This window comes from Aspergillus fumigatus, chromosome 2 (assembly GCF_000002655.1).
Source record: "Aspergillus fumigatus Af293 chromosome 2, whole genome shotgun sequence".
Taxonomy (NCBI): Eukaryota; Fungi; Ascomycota; class Eurotiomycetes; order Eurotiales; family Aspergillaceae; genus Aspergillus; species Aspergillus fumigatus.
Window position 1 is genome coordinate 1,203,628 of NC_007195.1, and position 13,819 is coordinate 1,217,446.

Below are 13,819 nucleotides of genomic sequence, written 5' to 3' on the forward strand. Positions count from 1 at the left end.
TCGGACCCGCAGTCCCGCAGCCCGGACTCGTGGGAGTTTCCCTCTCCAGCTTCCTGCGTCCGGGAATGTCCTGATTCCTGGTCCACTGTCTGGAAGAATGGGGCCGCAAGCTCAGAAAGTACGTTTAGTATGTGGAGTGCAACACAGTGGCCTGGCCTGGCCGAGAGCAGATGATATGATATGACATTATGTGATGATATCGGGGTATGAATGCTGCACAGGGGATTTGCTTGACTTGTGCAGAATGTGCATGTCTTTTCCTGGATGGAGATCTCCATTATTTAGGGTTCATGGCGTGTCAATACACTACTTTCCTTCGTCCTAGAGTACGGGAAAACTCCATATGATGGCATGACTTGCAGTGGATAGATTCTCATACTCTTCCTTGTTCTCATATCTATCCACCACTGCGTCCTGTTGATCATCATTGATATGTCACACCATGGCCTCCCCATCTGACGCAGCTTACCTCCTAGGTCGTGATCCTGAGGAATCAAAACGGTACATCGCACCCGAGGCTGAGACTGACTGAGATAGACTGCCGATGCTGATGCCTATAGTCTCAACGCTCAACATGCCTTCCTCGTGGACGTCATCGGCGGCACACCCATCCACCCCTCTATTCCCACGGCAAATATCCGCTCGATAGCAGACGCAGCCACAGGAACAGGGTAGCCTAAGTCACCCCCCCCCAAAATCCCCAACCCCCAATAACCAGAGCATGACAACAACCAACAACTGCATAGGATCTGGCTCGTTGACGCCGCACAAACCCTCCACAACCACCACCCCCGCCACACACTCTCCCTCCACGGCTTCGACATCTCCCCCGCACAGTTCCCCTTCAGCTCGCTAAAGGCCCAGCGGCACGAGATCCAGCTCACCGTGCAGGATATCCTACAGCCATTCCCACAGGAGCACCGCGGACGGTACGACCTCGTGCACGTGCGGCTGCTCGTCGGCGCCTTGAAGGAGGTGGATTATCCGCGGGCGGTGCGCAATCTGTACGATCTCCTGAGTGAGTCTCTTGCCCTTGCTGCAGTTCCCTTGGACGTCTGTACGGTAGCTAAGAACAGGACTGTAAATAGAACCAGGCGGCTACCTCCAATGGGACGACTGCGACACCACCGCCTTCTGCACCGACGACCCTACCCCCATCGACATGGAAATGAGGCAGATTGTCGTCGACGCGGTCGAGAAACTGGGTCTGTGTGGGTATGCACCGCAGTATCTCCATCAGCTGGCGGCGCAGACTGGTTTCGTGGATGCCCGGCTGTATGCCAACAGCACGGCGGATAAGCCGCATTTGCGCGGGCCGGCGCGGACGTGGCTGATGCAGGTTCTTCGGGCGCTGATGCCGCATGCGATGGTCAAGTCTGGCGAGGTGGTGGACGAGAAGAAAGCCATAGAGCGCGCGGAGCGGCTGGTTGAGGAGTTTGGCCGGCATTGCACGGCTGCGTTGCCGTTGGTGAATCTGTATGTTTTGGTGGCGAGGAAACCGGTGCGGCCGAGATCCGGGTGTTGTACAATCATGTAAAGATCGTTGAAACACATTGATGACCGTGGCATGATTATGAGATATGAAATGAAATGAAATAATTCTTTAAACTATCTACCATATCCGCTTGGCCACCATCTCGTAGCGCTGCACATGGTCCATCGACGCCTCGCCCTCCTTCGCAGCCTTCTCCTTGTCCCTCTCTTCCCGCGCCTTCAACCGACGCAGTCCCTCTGGGTCATCCGTATAGATCCACCGCCGCTTGTCGTCGTTCACCTCGACCGACCCCCACCCACCCACGCGACGGCTCCCTTCAATCGCGAACTCGCGTCCCCGAGAGGCCGGGCCGGTGGCACTTCCGCTGTCCGTCTTGTGCGCTGCCTGTTCCGCCTCCCTGACCTTCATCCTCCGGTACCGCGAGCGCGAGTACACGAGCAGAAGCATGCCGAGAAGCAACTTTAGAATCAACAAGAGGATAAATGCCGTCAGAATCAGCACAATGGTGAAAATGTACACCGATTGTGCCGGCGACGGCATCGCGTTGGCCAACACCCTCCGGAAGAAAGCGCTGGCGTGCGCGGCAGAGACAGGGAGGATAGTACGCAAAGTCAGCGGGGGCGCGGACGGGATCGGCGATGGCACGTAGTGGCTGTGAATCGAGGCGAGGGAGGTCGACTCAACGGCCGTCGACGAAGGCTGGTGCGGAAGCAGGGCGGCAAGGAACATCTGATACGTTTGGACAGAGACCCGGAAAAAGAGGCAAGACAGCGGGATCACCGGAAGCCCTAGACGCTTGGTGAGGTTCTGGTCGCCAAACGCATTGGTATAGTAGTCCTTGGCCAGAATATCCAAAAAGCGGCCGTAGATGGCCGGCCGCGTGTTGTTGAACTTGTTGATGTATGCATGCTTGAGCCAGTCCACGAGCATCTCCGACCCGAGGACGACCAAGAATGGGCCCAGCACCTGCGCCAGTGTAGGCAGGAAGGAGTTAACGTGGCTGAAGGAGGAGATGAGTGACGACGGAAAGAAGGTGAAACTCTGCGGCAGAATCGAGGACGACGACCTGGGAGGAGTCGACAGAGGCGTGCTGTTGGTGCTGGTCGAGCGACTACTCAGGCTGGAGCTCAATGTGCCCACAAAATTGAATGCTCCGGTTTCGACAATATTACGCGAGGCGATAATCGTGAGCATCAGCCAGAGCTGGAATCTCTCAACCACATCAGCACACGTAAGCTGAAACAGGTTCTCCTTTTCGAACTTCTTAAAGACTGTCGACTTGATTTCGACAAACTGGTTCGAAAGTAAAAGCGTGATCAACGCGTTCGAGTACGAGTTGACCGCCACGTTCAGCGTCATGACTTGGTAGAACAGCGACGTGGCGTGAAGCACAGTATACGTCAAGGCCAGCAAAAAGAGGCCAAATGGCCGAAACACCTTGCTGCGCCCGTCCGGGCGACGCTCTAGAGCCTCCCGCGAGAAGAGACACTCGAGCACGTCTTGTCCGATGGCGGCTAACAGCCGGTCACTGACCTCCAGCACATTGTAGATCACGTACAGTTTAATAGCCGCCTGACCACGAATCCAGTGGTACATTCGACTGGCGTCAAAGTACATCAGAACACAGCATGTAGCAATCATGAGCAGTCCCTTGAGGATATCGGCCTTGTCGTCAGGCAGAAGGGCAGAGGGTATGGACTTTTGCCGGCGATGTTGGTACTTGTGTGTATCGGCACGGTGCAGTCGTCGCGATTCCCCGGACTTGGTTCTTGGTCCTCGCTCTGCCGAAGTACCTCGCGGTCTACGTTCAGCTTCCGCGACCGGGGCTGATTTTTTCTGCCTCTGCCAGACTCTCCCGATTCCCTTGATGACAAAGTCTGAGACAAAACGAAACTCCATGCCCAGGTTGACTAACCAGGATTCCAACAGAATATACAAAGCCTTGCAGAAGCGCAGGGGGAGGATCGTGAAGGAATACAGCCACGCATCCAGGCACGCCAGAATTCCAAACCAGAGCACCTGCTCCAGGGCCGGCGGCAGTCTCAGAAAACTTGACAAGCGCTCGAGTTTGACGCGCGACGACTCATACGGGAAATCATTCGTGACGGAGCGATGTATATACAAAGGGGATGGTCGACCGGACGAGAGCTCCAATTGCAGGTACGTCGGCACCGACAGCGGAGGAAGCGGGATGGACGGTGGCATGGGAGAGGGCAAGGCAGGTTCGGTGATGACCGGCGAAGGGCTGAGTTGGCGCTTGGATTCCTGCTCCAAGCGACTGTTCCCCAGACCGATCCCCGGGCGGTCCGGTTTCGACCGGGATGCCCACGTCTGCGCTAGCCGTTCGTTGGTGCCCGGTAGCGTCGGTCGTCGCGATGAGGTGGGAGTCGAGACAGTCCGCGAGGCGTGTGGCCGCGTACGACCGTTGGACACGGAATTTTTCGACGCAGCGGAGATTCCCAGCCCCAATCCATCCCCTGACTGGAAATCTCTAGCAAGATGGCCAGCGTGAGCTCTCGACTCGCCCTCGTCCGACTCTGCACCCGTGGTATGTATGCCATCCGACAACACCCGTCGGCCTTGCTCGGTCTCCGAAGCCACAGGACGATACGGTATTGACTGCGGCGACGACGTGAGCTCCTGGATCTTCGCCGGAGACAGCTTCAGAACCTTCTCTCGGTCTCGCTCCATATCCTGCCCTTTCGAGGGCGACATCTTCTCAGGCCAGCCATTCAGCGCGGCGCCAGCCTCAGCCCCCTGAAGCACATCGACCAACGATGTCCGGTGGGCGTCATCGCCATTATTAGTATGTTCAAAAACGAGCCCCAGAGCCTGCTGTGGCGGAAACTGTCCAGCTTTCAGCTCGGCGTAACCGTGGTGAGACTCCTGGTTATCCGAAGCCCCATTCGCCGTAGCGGTATCATCCATAGTCTCGCCAATATCATCCGTTTCTTGACGTATAGATTTCGGCCTCTGAAGCCGCAACGTTTGCGATTCGTTCCCGTTCGTGGTTATGTCCCGGTCTGTGGTCTCGCTTGTAGGCGTCTCCGGTCGCGGCAAGTCAGCGTTCCCATTCCCATCCAACTCACGCATTTCACCGCCCTTTGTGCCATTCTCTGGCCGCAGATCCCATGGCTCATCGGAGGAACTCGAAGGCTGATAACTATCGTGGAGCGAAGGGTGGTGGTGGTCGGAGGAAGACGAGCGCCGATGAGGAACCATTGCAGGGAGCGATAGCGATGCGCATCCACGACGTTAGGTAGAGCGGGTGAATACCGTTGGTGAGTAGCCTCAGTTAGAATCTAAGCCCATTCTGTCTGTGCTAACGGTACATGTACTTAGGAATAAAATGTACCCTAAACAGTGGCGTGGAGCTCCTTGACAGTTGACACATAAGTTGCTCCGTACACCGTCCGGAGTAGGACAAGTGGATGGAAGCTAGGACCAGGAAATACCTTTTGTGGTTAGTTGGCTGCTTTGCGGTGCGGTCGCTGAATACGGAGGACACCCTCATGAACTCGGCCTCTCTACTCTGTCTGAGCAGTTAAATAACTCACTACTTGATATCATCTCAGGCTCATGTATTCCTTAGTTGTGTTCCGGTAGATACGGAAGTAAGTCTGAAACTAAAAGACCTGCATTGCGTAGAAGACGACAAGATGTCCGGTCCGCTCTATACCCCATTCCTCTGTGGCCAGCACTCGGTATCCAGAGTTGATGGATAGGTGAAAGAAATTGCGATCATATTTCTCTGCGTTGATCAGGTTAGGTAAAAAAAAAATTACTGCTACAAAAGAACAGGCTAAGGAATACCGCGTGAGTCGTCGTCTTCTGCCCCTAGCATCATACCGCTGGATTCGCGTATACGAATTCAGAGGCGCAGGTAAAGGAGATAATTGCTCTACCCTACACTAGTTCACAATTAAATAAGGGATGTTAATGAATTGCTAAGTAAATGCCACTATGTCTAGGCTGTGCTTATCTAGTTTATGCTCGAAATACTCCACCGAGGGCCCGAGAGCAAAGCAGCGTCAATCCATGATATGTTCGCGAAGAAGGTATCGAACAAAGAGTCGATCATATGAAATCTAAAGGGTATTTACCGCGACCTGAAGCCGCCCGTCATGAAGTGCAAAGTCCGCTGATCCAGTCATCAATCAATCACAGAAGAGACCGGCTCTTCTGGAAGTCGTAACATATCATAAACCTAGCTGCTTCACAACTAATCGTTCTGTACATGGACTACCCAATGCTGAAACAATCAGGCGTAGTCTGGTCGATAGGGCCGCGGGTGAGGGTTGTAGCCTTGCGGTGTGTAGGCCCGTACAGGCGGTCCTCGGTTGCTAGGCCCGTTGGGCGACGTAGCACTGCTCGGTCCGCTATACGCATGATAAACCGGAGAATGTGTGGGTCGAATGCCGGCACTCGGTTGGCTCGGGGCCATCGAGGAAGGATTAAATGCAACATAACCTCCTTGCTGCTGTGAGCTCTGCTGCTGCGGTCGGGGTGTGGCTCTCTGAGAGACTGGGGTGTATGTTCTTTCGGCGTAACTTGCAGCTGCATCAACGGCCAGCGGAGGTCGAGCCGTCCCAGCGTTACCTGGAGTGTATGCTCGTACGGGATAGCTCGTTGGTGGGTCGGATGATGATGGCTGGGGTGTTCCTCTGTGACTCTGAGGAGATAGCGTCCGAGTTGGATAGTCCTCGCCAGGCGAGACAGCAATTCCACGCGTCACGGAACGGGAGTAAGGATCAGGGGCTGCACTATACGATGGATGCGCACCATAGTTTTCATCGTAAGGTGCATCAGTACTGTAGGGATCGGGATATCGGCGTGGCGCTTCCTCATAGTCGCCCTGGTGCATCGTCGTCGGCATACGGCTTGATGCGTTGGTCGCGGACGGCGGCGCCGGTGTACGTGTTGGCCGGGTTGTCGGCGGCCGTGATATGGGCGTGTAAGAACGTGCTCCGGGCATCGGCACGTTGGTAGGGACAGGAGGAACAGGCGGCGCAGGTAAGGACCCGCGATCAAGAGGGCTGTAGCCGGAGACGGCCGTAGCCCCAGAGTACGATGTTGATTCCGAATGCGCCGATGATTGTGTCACCGTTCGGCTCATGGCCGGTTTCTCCGTCCACGATACGTCGGGGAGAGTAGGAAGAGTTGGGTTCCGCTCCGGTGCCGCGGTTCCTGGGCGTGAAGTATACGGTGGAAGCGTTGTCTGAGTCGTCGAACGAGAGAGTGTCGGGACGGTCGGTGCCTTGTCCTCTGCATCCAGGTCAGCCACCATAGGGAGGGTCGGATTCCGGTCAAGGGCCAGGTGTGGTTGAGTCGGCGCGCGATCCAAGGTGCTCTTGGCCAACGCCTTGTCCACCTTCCGGCGAACGATGCGCATGAGCCGGGCGTTGATTTTCCGACGGCAATACACCTTGAGAGAACCATCCTCGGCGGGGATATGGTGGAACAGGAAGATGAGGTACAGGATCACGGCGGATGCGAGTTTGAGGATCGACAGCACCCAGATGACCAGCGTGAAGAGCATACCACACAAGACCACGGCCCTCTGGTTGTTGTCCTCGGCTAAGATTTTGACATTCTCGAAAAACTGTATGATGCCTGCCTTGTCGTCGTCCACGGAGTTTTTACCACCGGGAAGAAGGTCCATTCTCATCACGGAGTACAAAGTGATGGCATTGACAACTTGGCGGGGACCATCTGCGAAGACTGTGTTCATCCAACCTAGAATGGCACGTCAGTTGAACCCCAAAAAGGTAGACAAAGCAAGAGGCTTACTCTCGAAAGAAAAGTACGCGAACAAAGCCACATACTCTGCGCCCTTCTTACTCTTCGTTAACTCCGCAAAGACCAAAAAGCGTCTCCAGCCGCGACCACGTCTCCCCATACGGATACTCTGGACCCGCGCAGCCAGCGGATCCAAGTAACTTCGGGCAATGCTCCCCGAGCGCATCGCGCGAATCGCATGAAGCCACCGAAGAAACAACAGGACGAAAGAGACGATAATGCAAACGGCAAAGATCCACCTCGACACTGTAAAGGGAATAGCCGGTTCAATTGAGCCGGCCCATCGCGAGAAGGCCAGCAGATTGACCGCAGTGAAGGTGTCGACGCCATACACCGCGATGGAGACCAAAAGAAAGACGTATACCAAAAAGTAAGAGAAGGGCGTTAGACACGATTCGGACTTGAAGTCGTCCAGATTCTGCAAGCAAGGTAATCAGCGACTCTCTGGCAATTGTCAGTGACCGCGCCCGTGTGTTTCGCACTTACCACCGAGTCCCATTTCTCCTCCCTTGACACAGGACCCTTTTCGCGCTCACCACAGCAAGGCATTTTTATGCGTATCCTTGTCCTGCCAGAAACAGATAGCGAACGACGGGGACGAAAACGAAGTTGACGTCGACGGTTTTACAGTGAATGATGAGTTTACACCTGACGAGGTAGACTTGTCACTGAATCGACCTGCTCGGGCCAGCCGTGCACAGTCGCAATCGCCCAGTAGCGATTCCAGAAACGAGAGACAAAGAGCAATATGTTCGAAAGAATTGTGTGAAACTTCGAGCAAGAGCCCAGGACAAAGAGCGACAGAGCTCCAGATGATCGATTTCGATCGGCGGCTACGAGATCCCCAGGCGCATGGCCCTTGGACGGTCGCAAGCGCTCGTCAAAGGCCCTGTTTCAGGGGGAGGGGGGGGGATCAACAACCGCAGCGGATCAATCGCACAATAACCATTCACCATTGATTTTCGAATCTAACGCACGATGCAGATGAGACGCAAAGGAGTGACTGAAAGTATTCTACTTTGCATCAGTGGGAGGAATCGCGATGGATCCCTTTGCCAAGATAGGGGTCAGGGCGCGTGTCTGTGTCAATGTGCGGATTGTGGGGATGAAGATAACACGAGGCTGGAACTGGAATTTTGGAAGGAATGGACGCTGACGATTGACAGCTGACGAAGCTGAGAAAGAAGATGATGATGCAATAAGGAATGGAGGGGTTCAGCAGATGAAGAGGCTGAAATGGACAAAGAAAGAATGCATGGATGAAGAAGAAGAAGAAGAATGAAGGCGAGGATGAAGGAACCGTTATCGACGGCCAAACCCCATTTTCCTTAGTTTCTCTGTCTATCAGTTTGTCCCCTCGGTTTCTCGAGACTATCACCCGATAAATCAACAAATCCGCTAATGGAAACAAACTCCTTTTCGAGTTGAAACAATTCGGGCGCTAGACTATGCTGACCCATGGAGGAGCAGTTCTCTCCACAGACATCCTTGTCGAGACGCATGGATCTGCCTCAACAAAAACAAGTGGACATGAGTCTGGATATCATCATTACGGACTGCTCACTGTCACAAATAATAGTCCTTATCAGGAGTCAGTCAATGTCAACACCAAGTACTGAGCACCCGTTGCAAAGACACCATATGGTTGCTATTCAATAGTTAGGCGATACCCAAGTCTCCACAAAAAGCACCAGAATCAACAAAGCCTTGGATAAGGAACGCCCCGCTGCTTGGCATTCTAGTATTTAACCCTTTTCACCAGGTGGAATGGATAGAGCCTGAACAATGCCTGCAGTAGACTGGTACGTGGCAGCTAGTTAAGAGACTAGACACTCTGTATACTCCGTCTATGTTACATATGATCGCACAGAAGTACTGAAAAATGAAATGGAGGGGTATGGACCCTTCTCATAAGCGATATGCCGATCCACCATGCTATACTCCGTGTGTACTATCTAGTATGGAGAATGTGGACTCGAGTGGGGGAACATGAAACAGCGCGGGTCTACAGGGCTGGTGGATAACCTGGCGCACCTCATCATGAAAATTCTGAACATGAACATGAACATGGACATCAGAGGACGAGTCGTAACTAGTGGCATTACAAATGCTGGTCCATAGGGCTGGAGGTGATCTTCCGAGTCGATCATTATCAGCCAAGATTGGTCAACTGGGAAGGTGAAGGTCTACGGCATCAAGGCTATGAGAGGTCAAGTGCTACTCGTTCAGTCATCGCTCAGTCGCAACTGAGCGGTTCATTTGTTCGTCATGTAAAAGAACAACGCCAGAACGCCGGAAACACAGGAAGAAACAGACGCCCGAAACCAATCCTGGCCATGATCAAGACTCATGCCGACTCCAATGATTCCCTTCCCTCCGCAGGACGTGTGTTTGTCCATTAAGGACCCCCAGCCCGCCCACCAACACACGCCCGCCTCACCAGCCCACCGTCCCCATCCCCCAAGTCCAACCCGGAAGTCCAAGTCCCCGGCCCGAAGGCAATTCCTTCCTCCACTGCCCCCCTTATCCCTGGCGAGCGCCGTGTGCGTGTCCATCAAGGACCCCTAGCCCACCCACGTTCCGCAACACGCGCTGCCCCCGTTTACCTTATGCCACTGTGAGGATACCGAGCCGAAAACGTCAACATCTAGGGAAGGAGGAATAGGGCCCCGATCCACGGGCTCTGCTCAGGGGTCCACCGGCCCGTTGCCATGAAAGCCCCGTCGAAACGGGACTCTGCGGCCGGTCCAGGTGGGCTGGACAAGCTCTGTGTAGGACAATCAGGGGAGAGTAGGAGGCCGGCGACCGCCAGGGCGGCGGCCCGACGCTGCCTCTGCGTTCGACAGAGAGACGCGCAGCTTTCGGTTGTCCTCCTCCAGCTCACGCACTCTCTTGTCCCAACGGAGTTGATCCTCCGTCCGCTCTCTCCGTACCCTATCAAGGGCAGCCCGCAGCTTCTGAACGTCCTCCTGGACAGCCTTGTCGATCGGGCCCGACGGTCCCTGCAGCTTGAACTGCTCGACTTGGCATCGGAGGGCGTTGATTTCGGCCTGCTGCTGGGCGACCTTCACCTCGCTCTCGGCCAGGGCGGTGGAGATGGACCCCAAGTTGCCAATCTGGCGCTTGGGGATCTCTTGCAACGCGCCCCGGGCAGCGTCCTCATGCCTGGTCAGGCGGGTCTGGAGGATCCCGATGGTCCTCTCCGCAGACTCCGCCCTCTCCTGGGCCCTCTGTGCGTCCCTCATGGCCAGCCCGACCTTGGTTTGGAGGTCTTCGACCTCCGCCCCAAGTTCGGATGCCCGAGCCTGAGCTCGAGCACTGGCCGCACGTTCCTGCGCGAGAGTCAAGTCGCAGGTGTGCCTGAGTTCCTGCATGGATTGTCGGAGGGTTGATTCGGCTGCGCGAGTCTGAGCGAGGGACTCCTGGGATTCCCTAAATGCGGTCTCCGCCGTCGCTCTTGTCGATACGAGCTCGTGCTGCAGGGCGGATATCAGCCCGAAGGCGTTATCACGCTCCCGCTGGATTGCCGCCAGAGAACCACACTCCCGCGACAGGGAGTCGCACAAGGCCTGGAGCACCTCGTTCTGGGCAGTGAGTTCCTGGGCTTGAGCATCGAGCTCGTGGACGCGATCGGCGAGTTGGCGACGTTCGGCTTCGCTATCGTTTGCCCGGCCACGAGAGTCGCGCTCTCGGGTCTCTGCGGCGGCCAGGCGGTGCTCGACGGCGACGAGCTGGTCATTCCGAACCTCGAGTTCGGCTCTGAGCGAATGGACTTCGCCCAGGGAAATGTCCCCTGCCTGTTCCCTCTGGGCCTGCAGCTGCTGTTCCAGCTCGGCCACTTGATTGCAGAGGGACCGCACTCTCGCAGTGGCATCATCTTCCACCGCTCTCGCTCTACCATGGGCCAGGCTGAGCCGTGCCTCCGTTTCCGCGAGCTTGCGTCGCAACTGAGCAACGTCGGTCGACTCACGGGCGCGAGTTTCCTCGTCGCGTTTGACGTGGAGGGCAGCCAGCCGCTTGGCTTGAGCCCAGCCATCCTCCAGCCGTTGCTCGGTCGCCCTAAGCTTCTGGGTCGTGGCGGACAGGAGACGTTCCTTCTCGGAAAGGATGCCTTCGTACCTGCTGATCAGGTTCATCAAGTCATCCTGCCGCCTGTTGATGGACGACCCAGAAAGCTGTGTCTCGCTGCCGGCGACATGGTCCGCTCTCTGGCCCGGAGACGAGGGCTGCTGGAAAACAACGACGACACGCGCGAACAGGGCGGTCTCGGAGAGAGCGCGGAACGACCATGCCGCCGTGATGGCGAGCGAGACACTGGCAACCACGAAAGCAAGGATTCGGAGGTGGTGGATCTCGCCGTCGAGGTCGAAAAGACGGGGCAGTTGCCAATCGTCCTCGATTATCGCGCGCAGCTCGAGTCCGGTCTCCTCACCGTTGCAGAAGGCGACCCTCCCCCACTGACGCCAGGTAAGCCGACTAGCGACGGTCCACCGTCCGTGGATGCCCATGCAGTACAGGGACATCTCCTTCGTCTCAGTCACTAGCCCGCCGGCGAAGCCAGACAGGAACTGCGAAAGAGGGAAGAAGAGCCACACGTACGCGGTCATACCGCAGACAAATGAACCGGCTAGCCGGCAGACTGTTGTCAGGGGTTGATTGGAGGGGAACCACCAGCTGACCACGGCGGAGACGAGTCGGACGAGGCGACAGTCGACAATCGGCTGCTTGACCCAACCCTGCACGATGGTGCCGAGCTCCTGGCGAGAGCGGATGCTAACCAGCTGCATAACGAGCGAACTGGCTGCAGCAACCACGGCAAGGATCGGTGAGACGAGTCTCTTCGCGACGGCCGAGATCCAGGGAGCGAGATCCTCCCAAAACAGAGCCATGACCCCCAGAAGAGTGACGAGCGCAAAGGAAAGCGCGGCGCCGGTCGTCAAGTCCGCGTAAGCGAACTGGCTGATCCAGGCCTCTACCCTTGTAATTGGGGCAGTTTCGTCGTAGGCTTCTCCGTACAGGAAGTACATCTCAACGTGAGAAGTCATCGTGCTTGGGAGGGTGGTGGAGGGAAAAGAATTCGACAACACAAGATTCTTGTCTTTTGAAATGTTGCCTAGAGACGAGAAGCGCTTGGTGGCTCCTTGATGAGATTCTTTGATATGAAGATATCTTGATTGACGAGTAAGTATTTGCTTGATTATCGCTTTAGAAGATTGAAAGATGGTGATATGAGATGATTTCGCAGAGAAGGAGAGGAGTAGGAGAGAGAGAGAGAGAGAGAGAGCAGAAAAGGAGAGAGAGATAATGAGCAGGAGGCAGGGGAAACACAACACAACGAGTGTCAAGTATCACCAAACTTGCTCCAGCAACAGGTAAGCGAGATCGAGTGAATGTTCTCCTGTCAAGCGAGGCTTTTGGGGGGTGAAACTGGGAAACCAGCAACAGAAACGGGCCGGAAACGGGCCCAGAGTGAATATCACCCATCTATTGGGGGCAGGATCCGGATGCTGCGTCGGTCTGGACAAGATACAGGCTATGGGAAGTGAATATTCAGAGTCCAGAGAAGGCACTGGCATCATCTTGAGGTGCTGGAAGCGTCTGGCCTCGGTGGTGAGAGCTTCACACTATGCCATCACAGTAGGTCATGGTGGTATTACCATATCACGATCGTTTGCTTTGATCATGGGGATAACCAGTCAAGAGGAGCTGATTATACTTCATGTGAGTCGACGAGATTGTCAAGGTGGAAGCAGTCATTCGAATTCTGATGTTACTCGTAACTATTCTTGAGACGCACCCACAGTAAGTTTACCGCAAACATACAAGAAAACAGACTCTCGCACTCTTGAGACAGTGATACATGTGAGCGGATTGATGTCTTCAGATGTCAGCAACTACCCTCAGTAGACTTCAGCCACTCGATACTCCGTCTGTCAATCAGACGATATGGAAAGCTAGAGGACCACTCATGAGGCCACTCATATACAGCTCCATGACCAACATTCTGTGTGCAACAACAGACGCAACTCGCCCTTGAGAGCTCATCTGCTCTACTTTACGTCGTGTCTACCTGCTCCGTACTACACCTTCAGGTTATGTTTCCACTACTGCATTTTCTCAGCAGATTAACTATGGAAAACCAGATTGACTCGAGGCATTGGAAAAGCACTAGCATCGCTGGAGGACGTTGAGGACACCAATTCTACTGGTTATTTAGAAATGAGCGCTGGAGATAAAGAAGCTGTTAAGCTCTAGCAAGTCGATCGAGTTATCCTTCTTCGCTATTCTTCTTTACTCCTCACAATAGTCTTATCTAGCAGATATGGATATACTGAGTCTCATGCGGTCGGCTAAGCAGCTGATTGGATGTCACTGTCTCAGGACCAGTCCATATCTGGAATAATGCAGATCCAAGTCTGAGGCACTAAACTCAATCAGGTCTAGTCAGGAAGAACAAGATGCAGAAAAAGAAAGAAAAAAGGCCTCAAGGAAAACCCCTTGCTGCTGTTCGTTTGCAGGATCAAG

At 55.0% G+C, this 13,819-nt stretch overlaps 4 protein-coding genes across 4 annotated transcripts; 1 reads left to right on the plus strand and 3 right to left on the minus strand.

Annotated features, from left to right (window-relative positions):
• Positions 1 to 95: 95 nt before the first annotated feature.
• Positions 96 to 1,537, plus strand: AFUA_2G04380 (putative LaeA-like methyltransferase; the record flags this gene model as incomplete). Its single annotated transcript, XM_744477.2, has 4 exons — positions 96 to 501; positions 561 to 671; positions 747 to 1,018; positions 1,089 to 1,537. Exons 1-4 carry the CDS (start codon positions 443 to 445, stop codon positions 1,535 to 1,537), a joined length of 891 nt encoding a protein of 296 aa, XP_749570.1. The 5' UTR covers positions 96 to 442.
• Positions 1,538 to 1,612: 75 nt separating this feature from the next.
• On the minus strand, positions 1,613 to 4,717 carry AFUA_2G04390 (TAPT1 family protein; the record flags this gene model as incomplete). Its single annotated transcript, XM_744478.1, has 1 exon — positions 1,613 to 4,717. One exon carries the CDS (start codon positions 4,715 to 4,717, stop codon positions 1,613 to 1,615), a length of 3,105 nt encoding a protein of 1,034 aa, XP_749571.1.
• A 702-nt stretch (positions 4,718 to 5,419) lies between these two features.
• On the minus strand, positions 5,420 to 8,902 carry AFUA_2G04400 (uncharacterized protein). The gene is made up of 3 exons (XM_744479.2): positions 7,781 to 8,902; positions 7,286 to 7,712; positions 5,420 to 7,231 (listed from the first exon to the last, which is right to left on the minus strand). The coding sequence occupies exons 1-3, from the start codon at positions 7,841 to 7,843 to the stop codon at positions 5,757 to 5,759; spliced, it is 1,965 nt and encodes a 654-aa protein (XP_749572.1). The 5' UTR covers positions 7,844 to 8,902; the 3' UTR covers positions 5,420 to 5,756.
• Positions 8,903 to 9,139: 237 nt separating this feature from the next.
• AFUA_2G04420 (uncharacterized protein) lies at positions 9,140 to 13,801 on the minus strand. The gene has a single exon (XM_744480.2). It carries the CDS (start codon positions 12,337 to 12,339, stop codon positions 10,075 to 10,077), a length of 2,265 nt encoding a protein of 754 aa, XP_749573.1. The 5' UTR covers positions 12,340 to 13,801; the 3' UTR covers positions 9,140 to 10,074.
• Between the last annotated feature and the right edge of the window lie 18 nt (positions 13,802 to 13,819).